General features: G+C 43.5%; 1 protein-coding gene across 1 annotated transcript; it reads left to right on the top strand.

Moving 5' to 3' along the window:
• The first annotated feature begins 745 nt into the window (after positions 1–745).
• LOC121625751 (histidine ammonia-lyase-like) lies at positions 746–11,398 on the top strand. Its single transcript, XM_041963996.1, has 20 exons — positions 746–1,016; positions 1,101–1,143; positions 2,555–2,582; positions 2,675–2,749; positions 2,835–2,907; positions 3,003–3,069; positions 3,210–3,247; positions 3,465–3,590; positions 3,945–4,084; positions 5,025–5,072; positions 5,269–5,416; positions 6,276–6,371; positions 6,535–6,593; positions 6,754–6,834; positions 8,258–8,323; positions 8,707–8,872; positions 9,516–9,650; positions 9,726–9,834; positions 10,381–10,450; positions 10,549–11,398. Exons 1-20 carry the CDS (start codon positions 779–781, stop codon positions 10,603–10,605), a joined length of 1,863 nt encoding a protein of 620 aa, XP_041819930.1. The 5' UTR covers positions 746–778; the 3' UTR covers positions 10,606–11,398.

Below are 11,398 nucleotides of genomic sequence, written 5' to 3'. Positions count from 1 at the left end.
CTGCTGGTGTTTCAGAGCTGCTCCTCTTTGTGACAGCCAGGCTCTAATGTGTTGTGTTTTTAGCCAGCACACACTGCACTTTCACCACATAAGAATCCAAACAATGAGGAAGGAAGGGAGATCATATCAGCTGTCGCTAATTGACGTTAATTCCACAAGTCACTTGATGATGGGACAAAATAAAACCTGTTGACTGTTGTTGGACGTGTGTGCTCTCTGCAGCCAGCGGAGACTCGGCCAAAGATTGGTGTGCCAATGCTAGCATGCTAAACTAGGGCAGTGAACGTATAATACCTGCTATATACATAGCATTATCATAGCATTATTCTCATGAGCATATTTGGATGCTAATTTTAGCACTTAGCACATAGCACAGGTGTGCCCAAGTACAGCCTCACCCTCAGCTGTTAAACGACTTGTTGAAATCTGTCTGAACAAGTGCTTTCTTTGGCATAACCCCACTTCATATCAGTCTCACACAACCTCTTGGAAAATCAGTTTCGGTCAGCCAATTTGGCGAGACATGGGATAAACACAAGCATCAACAGGGGATGCCGTGGTTGGTGGTTTGGCAGGAATACGTCAGAGTCGTGTCTGAACCTCCATCTCGAATTAAAGATTGACAACATGTTTGGGCAAAGATAAAACTTTACAGAAGATGTTAATGAGTCAAAGAGGGACTGGGTGAATGTGTGCAATGCAGCAGAACATGTTTTCACTTCAAATGCCGGCGTTGCAACCGTAAAGCCTGCGGGGTCCTCTGCACAACTCTCTAGCCATGCGCTGCGTGTCCGTGTGTGTTCGGGGCGAGTGGTTCAGGGTGCCCTGCGGCGGCCCCTCGGCCTCCGTCCGGTCACTGGGGTCCGAGGCCCTGCGGCGCTACCATCGGGCCGGGAAGCTGGGAGACAAAGACGGGGATTTGGAGTTCAGCATGCGGAGGTGTCGCCGTGGAGAACTCCTCCACCCTGAGGACAGAGCAGAGGATGTTCTGGAGGACAACGACTTCGTGGAGTTGGGTAAGGGTCTCCTACTCATGTGCAGATCACTGTTAGCTCTTTTTTTTTTTTTAATAATAATAAGATTTTTATTTGTTTTTGGAGTCTTTGCAGGGGACAATGACTCTTCTCCGCTGCCAATGGGAGTGTATCCTTTTTCCAATTTCCAATCAGAGCCTCAAACCCACCCAGTTGTTTGTCGGTTGCTCAGTTTTTGGATAAGGGTTTGTTGTCTGTTCAACATTCTGCATGTACGTGTACATTAAATAATTATCAGATTTTTTTTAATGAAAAGGGATGGGTGGAGGAGGGGGTATGAGTGCAACGTGCATGCATCTTCCAGGAACCACTTACCTTAAAAACACATCAGCATATTTATCAGAAACAATCTGCTTTACCCTGCTGCTGGAATTCAATCTGGTCCTTTCTCTTTGCTCTCTAGTGAAAAACATGTGACACATTTATGACAAGAAGTTATGTGGCAAGGAATTTATCACCCCAATAATATTTGGAACAGGAAAAACATTTTCAGCCTAGTTGTGACAAACTGAAATGACTCTTGGTCTTGGTTAATTTTTCTCTGGGAAACCACCCAAATAGTACAAAAATAGACTGGATAAGTTATCACAAGCTGCTGAAATCCTGCCCGAACAAATCACCGTGCCTTCAGCTATTGAGCGTAGTGTTTTTGATCTGATGGTGATGTTAGATGGAAAGCATGATCAAAGTTATAAGTCATTCTGAGGGGGGGGTATGAATGTGTTTACCAAATGTTGTAGAAACCCGTGCAAGAGTTGAGACATTTCACACAAAACCACAAATGTCAACCTCATGGTGGGCGGAGCGGGATCGTCAAAGGCACTGAGCTTCATCCTCTGGGAGCCACGAATGTTACGCTTTATTTTGTGTCAATCCATTTAGCCGATGCTGAAAAGTTTCACTGAAGTGAAAATGTCAATCTTCTGGGGGTACTAGAGGGAAAAAGAGGGGTTCACCAAAATCATTAGAATCCATCCATTAGCATCTAATCTCTGAACCCATCAGCTATTGTCTGGAGACGATTGAGCCTCTGAATGCAGATACACTAATAAAAAGCTAAATAGTTGTCACATGACAGCCCGTGGGTTCTGAGATTCACATTTCATTTCAGCTTTTGCTCTCTACATGGCCTGTTTACCTGCAGCCAACCAAAGCTCACTCAATGGGATGAGTTGTGATCTGGACTACGAACAGACACCAAACAGAAACCAGAATGCCAAAACCTGTCCTTACAATACCTGCAGATTCTCCATTATGCTGTCTGTTTGTAGAGATTATAAGTGTCTTTACAGACTTTCATGGCAGCCCATCCGATAGCTGTTAAAATATTTCAGTCTGGACCGACCCAGCCAACATGCAGATGGTGCATATTCACAGTTTGAAAACCGTCCAATCAGGCAACAACATGCAAAATGTACTAATGTGCTTCTAAATAACTTTTTATTGTTATTTTATTGGCAAATGTTGACCGTGTCTTTTATTGAACTGAAGTATATGCATCCTTAACCTGCTGCAAATAGACAAAACTCCTATCAAGAGCCTAAAGAGGTGGGTGTGTTGCCCTCATTTAAGCTGTCAAGTTTCAGAAAGCAGTTCGCCCGTTCTTCTAACTGTTTCCTCATGTCGCTTTCTGCTACCAGTACATTCCCCTGGATGGCAACAGTCTCACCACAGCTGATCTGGTCAAGTTGGGTCAAGGCTTGTTCAAAATAAAGGTGAGAAAAGTCACCCACACTGCGTAAAGTGGAGAGACAAAGTGGAGACAAGCATGTTGATGTTTGCTGTTTGGTTTCCTTCCAGCTGACCCCCGAGGCAGAGGAGAGAGTCCTAAAGGCCAGAGAGGTCATTGACACTTTTATTAGAGAAGACAAAGGTACGGTGTTCCTGCTCATTTGCTTCAATCCAAGAATGCAAACAGACAGGGCTCATTCCAGATATTTCAGCAGTGTGTGTACTCTGTCATTGCAGTTGTGTATGGAGTCAACACCGGCTTTGGGAAGTTTGCCCAAACACTCATACCGAAAGAGCAAGTGTCGTAAGTGAGTTGTAAATTAACTCCAGTTATCGACATGCTGGAAAAGAAAAGCACATCCAAACACCACCCGATTCAACACACAGTTTCTCCCTGAGGTGTTTCTGCATTCCAGACTAACCTCCACTTTTCTCCACTTACAGGCAGCTGCAGGAAAATCTGGTTCGCTCTCATTCTGCCGGTGAGTTCATGCTTGTTTAATATGTACTTCAAGGGAAAACATTTCACCACCCATGGCTTTCAATAAATGACTCGAGATCCAGGTCTGATCCAGGTCGTTAAAAATGAATAAATGTGAGCAGCAGCATGACCAGACAGTCAACAGCAACTGTGTGTGTGTGTGTGTGTGTGTGTGTGTGTGTGTGTGTGTGTGTGTGTGTGTGTGTGTGTGTGTGAAGGAGTGGGTGACCCATTGAGTGTCGAGAGGACGCGCATGCTGCTGGTTCTGAGAATCAATATCCTCGCCAAAGGCCACAGCGGTGTTTCCATGGAAACCATCAATGCTATGATCAAGGCCTTCAACGGTATACCGCTTTTCTATTTTATTCTATTTCATACTATTCTATTCTCTTCCAGTTTCATCAAACTACCCTTTAACTTTAGATTTCTTGTGGGGCTTTCAGCTGCATCTCATGGCTTTCATCAGCAGATAGTTTGCTCAGTACTAATGTAGAGTCAAGAAGTATTGATGAAAACTTCATAATAAGTGTGTCATTAATGAATATACCAAATGGAATACATACAAGTACCTGTAATACATATAATTGATAAATATGTCACAATTCATCTCAAATATAAGGATGTTTTGTATGATTACAATTGTGTATTATATTATAATAGGGTGTGTGTGTGTGTGTGTGTGTGTGTGTGTGTGCCAGTGTCATGTTTGTCCTGGGTACCAGAAAAGGGCACTGTGGGAGCGAGTGGAGACTTGGCCCCCCTGGCTCACCTCACCCTGGGCCTGATGGGGGAGGGCAGGATGTGGTCACCGCAGAGCGGCTGGGCGGATGCCAAGGCTGTGAGTTTCCTCACAGCTCCACGCTGAGGGCCAGCACATGCTCTGTAGATCTGTGACGAGTCATTGAGAAGCATTAAGAAGCTTATTTAAAACTGAAAACCCACAAACCTACTTCGTTTATATTCGTGTGGGACGCCATGGTGCAGAGATGTGCATGCCAGACGCGCACAGTGGCATTTATACGCAACGCGTTCGCTGCAGTAACTCCCCAAAAGGCCAGGGGGCGACAAAACAAAACATTCTATAAAAAGTAGGACATCAGTGAGTGGCTACATGGCTACATGTGCTGGTCTTCAGCTCCTCTGTGCTCAAGATGCACTCATCTGTTTATCAAGAGACAAAAACAAAACTAGTGATGTATATACTACACTATATACGAGAGAGCAGCCATCCCTCTGGTCTCTATGTGAAGGGCCATAAAGATGTTTGTTTGGTCTGCCAGTGTTCGAATGCTTTTCATCTTTAATGAAAAGTGCAGCACACACCTAGTTACAAAGATCCGCAGGTACACAATCTAGCGGCAAAATGGCCTGTGGATCCTTCACGGTCACTGAAAGAGACCCGTACACCAAGGACACTGTGCCAGTGAGCATAATCTTCTTAAATCACGGAAGGGTTTTTTTTTTTTTAAAAGCAACAAGACCAGGTGTCATAAATGCTAATAAATCATTGACACAGGCCTCCTCCAATACAATAATTAATCAAGAATTATATGTGCTAATGCGTTATTGATAAATGGATTCTGGTCTGGATGCTCCTCAGCTACTGTCCACCAGGTAAGTTTTCAAAATGGCAAATTTTAAAACAACATAACAACTCAAAAGTTGTTATGACTGGCCCATAACCATGAAGTATTGATTTATTAGCCATTAATTAAGTCATTGGTTACTTATGCACCTCTTATAAGTGGTTATGTCTCTGTTGGGTGTTATTTGTGCAGGTGTTGGAGGGCCATGGGCTCAGACCTCTTGTGCTGAAACCAAAGGAGGTACTACGCTTTGTTCTTAAAGGAAATCTACTGTGTGTTAAAACAGGCTGTAACATCTACTCTGAGTGCTAAAACCTCACAAAGATTTGAATTTAACAAGCAGCAATTTTCCTGTAATGCAACTTTACACATGCACGCATATGTAAACGTTAGCTGATCGGTATGGATTATTCTGCTGATTCTGGTCGTCGAACAGGGAATCGCTCTGATCAACGGGACTCAGCTGATGTCGTCTCTGGGGGCGGAGGCCGTGGAGAGGGCTCTGAGCGTGGCCAGACAAGCTGACGTCATCGCAGCCTTGACTTTGGAAGCCCTGAAAGGCACCACGAAGGCCTTCCACAGAGGTACCTATAGAAGGCTTTTAATTCCATGATCCATAGAGCCAATCATGAGCCACTGTTTCTGCAATCCTGCTCGTGACAAGGTGAAAGCTGTGTGCAAGCCGAGGAGTAAGAGACGTCAGGGTACACCATCTGAAGCATTCAGCTTAGAATATGTGCTGAAAACATTATGTTTCAGCCATTAGTGGACAGGACTGATGCCTATCGCAGAGGTTAGCTAACTTTAGCGTGTGTTGATCAGGCTTTTGGATTCTGATTGGTCAGAGTAGGAAAAGCAAATATTACTAGTAAAATTAACAATGCAGCCATTCTTTTTTTTTTTTTATTCAAGCGTCCCAGTAAACCACAACAAAGTCAGCTTGCTCAACACCAGGACCCTGAAATGGATCTCAAGCATCATTCATTTCCTCATTTACACCTGTGCTTTTCTACTGTCACATGGTGTCCTAATACCTGGACTATAAGATGATGCTGAGCCAACTGTTAGCAAGCAGCAAGACCATATCCACACAACCTTGGACAACAGTCCATACAAACAGCGCTCTGTGCAGCTTGTTTCTGTTGGTGAAATAGCAGCTTGGAGATGAGGGTGAGGGGAATGGGTTTGCATATAGCTTCAACTGAACCCAGCTTTGGAAACCATCTGACAGGTTACGTTGTCATGGTGTGTAAAATGCTTTTAGTTTAAATATTATGTAACTTTGGTGGGATTCTGCAGAGCGACGATCAACACCTTCATGGGGCTCCCTCTGCTTTTATCATCATGTAAATTACTGTCTTCTGTTATAGTGTGTGTTGCAGCACTCATGCCCAGCCTGTAGGCCATACAACTGTAGTAATGAACAGACTTACTGTGTTGTAGCTGTCCATGCGGCGAGACCTCACCCCGGTCAGATTGCGGTGGCGGAGAGGTTACGCTCTCTGCTGGACTCTGATGTCTTCCCCTCTCAGATCTCAGGTAGGACCTGCACGACCTCACAATACCGAGCCCCTTGCCTTTAAGAATCCAGTGCTGATCACACCAACACATAGACACGAAGCACGGCTACTAAATGCCACACATGGTTTTTATTTACTTGTGTAATCACGTCATTTGGCAGCTTCCTCTCTCTGACTTGCAGAGAGTCATAGATCGTGCAAACGTGTTCAGGATGCCTACACCCTGCGCTGCATCCCACAGGTATAGTGCCTGTCTCTATGTTTATGATAGTGTACACTTGGAAAGTTGTTTTATTTCAGCTCTGCAAAAAGTGTTGAGCCTTTGACTGACACATGTGCTGCTGTCAAGGTGAAATCAAAGCCGCTTTTTAATAATTCCTATAAATTCATTGTTGTTGCAGGTGCATGGAGTGGTGAATGACACAATCGCCTTTGTCCAGACTGTGATTTCCACGGAGCTGAACAGCGCCACGGACAACCCAGTATCCTACAGAACCGGCGCCTCCTCCTCCCCACACTCTGTCTATAAGAGCCGTCACCTTACGCGACGCTTCCGTTGTCGAATGCGCCGACTTGGGTTGTGTCTGGCATGAAGTCTTTTAGATGCTTTCATAGCTGCGATGATTAGTGGCAGTTAATCAATCGATTAACCAATCAACAGAAAATTAACCGACAACTCTTATACGTGTATACTTTTATATGTATTCAATATATACAATAACATAATCAATTCATCTTTTTAGTGATTTTTCAAGCAAAAATTCCAAACATTTCTTGGCTAAAGCATCTCAGGTGTGATGATTTTTCTGCTCTTCTTCATCATATCTGATTATAAACTAAATATTTAGGCTTTTGGACTATTGGCTGAATAAGACAAGTGATTTGGACGCATCATCCTAAGAGCTGGGAATTATAGCACCTCTGTTTTCTGACATTTCATCATCAAAACATTTATCAGTTAATTAACTGAGAACATCACTGGCAGATTAATCAGTAATGAAAATAATCGTTAGTTGCAGCGCTACATGATTTTTAAAGTCAATTTAATTCAAGATTTTATAATTGCCACTTTTGTTTAATTGTGATCTTGCGCATGTTTCCTTTCTTGGCCAGCAGCAGTGACCTCCTACACTGTTGCCAAGCAACTCCATGACACTGTAGCATGTTTATTAGTGAGCTTTAGAGGTGCTGGTAGGTAGATTTTATTACCTTTGGACAGACATGGGCTAGGCCGCGCCTCCAGTCTTTATGCTAAGCTAAACTAGCCAGCTACCAGCTCCAGTTTCATATTCACTGGACAGACATGATAGACATGAGCACAGCATCTTCTCTGTTAACGCTCAGCAAGTAAGCAAATAAGATAATTTCCCAGATTACTGGACTACTTTGAACATTACTGATCTTTAACCTCAATATATGTTTTAGACTCTTTAATGTAAATGTCCAAAAGGGTTAATGTGGACATTTCTGACATTAGAGCTCTTCATTGGATGTATCAAAATTAGACAAATCCCCTATACAGGTCCAACCTGGGGATGCCGTAACGGAAGGCTGAAAGCAGCGTTAGACTGCACCAGTCTACACCGGGATTTTCTCGGTTTTTATAAACATTAGGATAATTTGTCTTCATTCTCATAAAAATTCCACAGACAGGTGCTTTACTTTTACTCTGTAAACATAGAAGACAGTCAGTTAAAACCCCTTTAATGAGTAATGTAAGCACTGATTTATTGGAGTAGAAGACTTATTATTCCTGACACATTTCATTAAAAGGCTGTTTACTGTATGTCATTTAAATCATTCCACTCTATAGAATGTGATATGAATGTTGTACCACAAGGTGACAGTGTTTCACAAACCACTGAGAACTGACTGCAGCCTTGTGGACCCTCAACTTATCTCTAGCTGGTATTTGCAGAAACTGGGGAGACAATATCTGGTGGGAATTTCCATGGAGAGTATCCAGCCAAGGTAAAGCCCCACTGCACTAACTAATGCGATCCCTGTGATTTACTGGCCTTCATCCTCCTGTATCTCTCCGTCCCCTCCTGGTGTGGGTGGGTGATGGTGTTTGGGTTGGCAGTCAGCGTGTGGAGAGGACATACACGAGAGTCAGCGGCTAAATGCTCGTAAAATGTGTCTTTGTCTGGCAATGTTTCATATCCTGCTGGCAGCTTTGGCAGCACACCAAGTGTAATTTCAGTAAACGACAATGGAAAAGGCTGGTGGAAGTTCAAAACTTCACTTCTGGCCTTCGGATGACTACACCCCCCTTCCTCTTTGGCTTGTCTTGTCTTCGGTAAATAGTTAGACTGAACATTGGTTATGACTCTCGCTGTTTCATGCTGTTCCAGGCCCTGGACTATCTGGCCATAGGTGTGCACGAGCTGGCCAGCATAAGTGAGAGGAGGATTGAGAGGCTGGTGAACCCGGCCCTCAGTGACCTGCCTGCCTTCCTCGTCCAGGATGGCGGCTTGAACTCTGGCTTCATGATCGCACACTGCACTGCCGCCGCCTTAGGTGTGTCTGTTTGTATTTCTAGACCACATTTCCATTATCATGCAAAACCTCATTCTGATTTTTGCAGATTTTATTGCTTTGAAAAACTGTACAGATAATTTGGCATTTTATAGTATTTTGTATATTTAAATTCTCTGCTTTTTATGATTTAATTCAATCGTCCTATAGTGAATTTATGTGATTTAAGTGCCTGTGAACACTTTCACAAACATAGTCTAGTTTATTCAGCTCTTTAGAGTGGTTTTCCTACAATCCAGGCAGCATGTTTACTACTTCTGGTGTAAGAAAATCTACTTTAAGAGACCTAAAGTCACAAAAACCACTTCAGGCACAAATCCCATCTCTGTGAACATTTGGCCATCTTTATTTTCTCCCCCAAAGCACCCCCCAAAAATATATAATAGATCACAATGTGTACCATTCTCCTGCTGAATATATACATATATATTACACAGCTGAAATATAAGCAGAGTCAGTATGATTCATTCAATCCATCCAATACTTTTCAATGTGGGCCAAAGTTGTGGACCAAATATGATGAATGTTTGTTGTGAATGATAAACTTACAGAGTATTTACAAAGAGACACTCACTTCAAAGTTGAAGCTCTGAATCTTAACTGTCCCGACCGCCCATTTCCACAGTGTCAGAGAGTAAGGCTCTGTGCCACCCGTCCTCCGTTGACTCCCTGTCCACCAGCGCAGCGACGGAGGACCACGTCTCGATGGGCGGCTGGGCTGCCCGCAAAGCCCTGAGAGTCGTGGAGCACGTGGAGCAAGGTGACACACCACCAGCCCTCGTATATACACGTTTTGTTCCCGTGGTAACACATTAATAGTGTCTCTGTCCCGCAGTGCTGGCCATAGAGCTGCTGGCTGCCTGCCAGGCTCTGGAGTTCCTGCGTCCCCTGAAGACCACGACTCCTCTGGAGAAGGTCTACGAGCTGCTGCGCTCCGTGGTCAGGTCAGACACGCCTCAGAGCTTACTAAGACTCAGTCTACCCCAGTGAATGACATAAACCCTGTGTCCTGCTGTGTACGAACAGCCAACACGGTCACATTTCTGAGGGGAGGCTGCGTCGGCGTGGGCCTGCTGCTAAAGGTTCAGATGGGAAAACAAAATCTGAACTACAAAGTCCAGTTTGGGCAACAGTTTACATCCTCAAGCCTCATCAGGCGTCCAAACAGTGCACAGTGCTTCATATTACTATGACACAGGAGCTTATGCTCTTGAGAGATATCATGCAGAAATAATGTAGATTTGGTCCCAACAGTAGAATTAGCATGACGCTACACGTTGTGGTGGTCTACGAGGAATGTGGGCTATTTGATTGGCCCACATGGTGTCGTGCATGTTTTTTCCAGAGCCCTCTGAATGCCTCCATCAGTTGGAGAGTAGTTTAAGTAGATTTCCTTCCTGGAAACAGGAAAGCTCACTCTTGTCAGAAATCAATTATTTTAGAAGTCTGGAGCAGTAGGACGATGTCCTTACTAATCCCTGTCTCTCCAGTCCTTGGGACAGAGACCGCGTCATGAGTCCGGACATAGAAGCTGCTCACACACTCATCAAACAGCAGAAGGCAAGTCTGCCCCCAAATGCACACAGCTCACGCCTTACTGGGGAGGTGCAATGATGTCAGTGTGATGACTTGATTTGTGTGTTGTTCTGTGTTTCCAGGTCTGGAGGACAGCTCAGCCCTACATGGACCAGTACAGGAAGGAGCTGCAGACATGAATCATGGTCATGTCATCATGTCTCCATCATAATCAAGGAGACAGATAACAGATATACATTTGAGGTCAAAATTAAAATCTTAGTGTCAAAATTTAGTATAACCAGGGGTGAAATGTAACTAAGTACTCAAGTACAATCTGGAGGTACTTACTTTTCTTTAGTATTTACATTTTCTGCTACTTTTACTCCACAAATATTGTACTCTTTATTATATTTCTTAACTTTAGTTACTAGTTACTTTGCAGATTCAGATAATTGGTATTTATGCAAAATCAACTAATTAATTATGTTGTATTACTATAGATTAAGGTTCCCAGCAGTTGGCCATATAAAGTAATCAAAATGAGCCAAACTTGACCAGCTGCAACATTAAAGTGAACACATTAATGCACCAATCATTATAATGCAGTCATGTTTAACTCTGCCATTCTGGACAGGCATTTTGATGTTAATACTTTTGGACTTAATTTTGCATGCAGGACCTTTACTTGTAATAGAGTATTTTTACACTGTAAGAGATCTGAGTACTTCTTCCACCACTGAGAGGAACCCAAACTCCAACACAAAACTTCACTTCATGCTGCAAACAAGAACTTTTCCCACATTCTCTTAAAGAAAGTGCACAGCTCCCAGCACTGTTTCTTAAACAGTTAACTGAAAGTTCAAATAAACAAAACAGCTCCGAAAAGATTTAAACAATTGATAAGGAGAAATGATTGAAACTGACTGACCGTCAGTTCATCAGCAGCGGATTGTGGTGCAGAAAGCAGCAAAAGTGACGCTTTTTAGTTAA

Source organism: Chelmon rostratus, chromosome 22, assembly GCF_017976325.1.
Source record: "Chelmon rostratus isolate fCheRos1 chromosome 22, fCheRos1.pri, whole genome shotgun sequence".
Lineage (NCBI taxonomy): Eukaryota > Metazoa > Chordata > Actinopteri > Chaetodontiformes > Chaetodontidae > Chelmon > Chelmon rostratus.
The sequence above is the reverse complement of the archived record's forward strand: the minus strand, read 5'-3'. Positions and strand labels throughout refer to the sequence as shown.

What these genes read in the sequence shown, in the direction of transcription:
- LOC121625751 (XM_041963996.1), top strand. Translation starts at nt 779, where the DNA reads ATGCGCTGCGTGTCCGTGTGTGTTCGGGGCGAGTGGTTCAGGGTGCCC. An exon ending in ATACCGAAAGAGCAAGTGTC is followed by an intron (nt 3,070 to 3,209) that starts GTAAGTGAGTTG and finishes CTCCACTTACAG; the next exon opens with GCAGCTGCAGGAAAATCTGG. An exon ending in CTGCTGCGCTCCGTGGTCAG is followed by an intron (nt 9,835 to 10,380) that starts GTCAGACACGCC and finishes CTGTCTCTCCAG; the next exon opens with TCCTTGGGACAGAGACCGCG.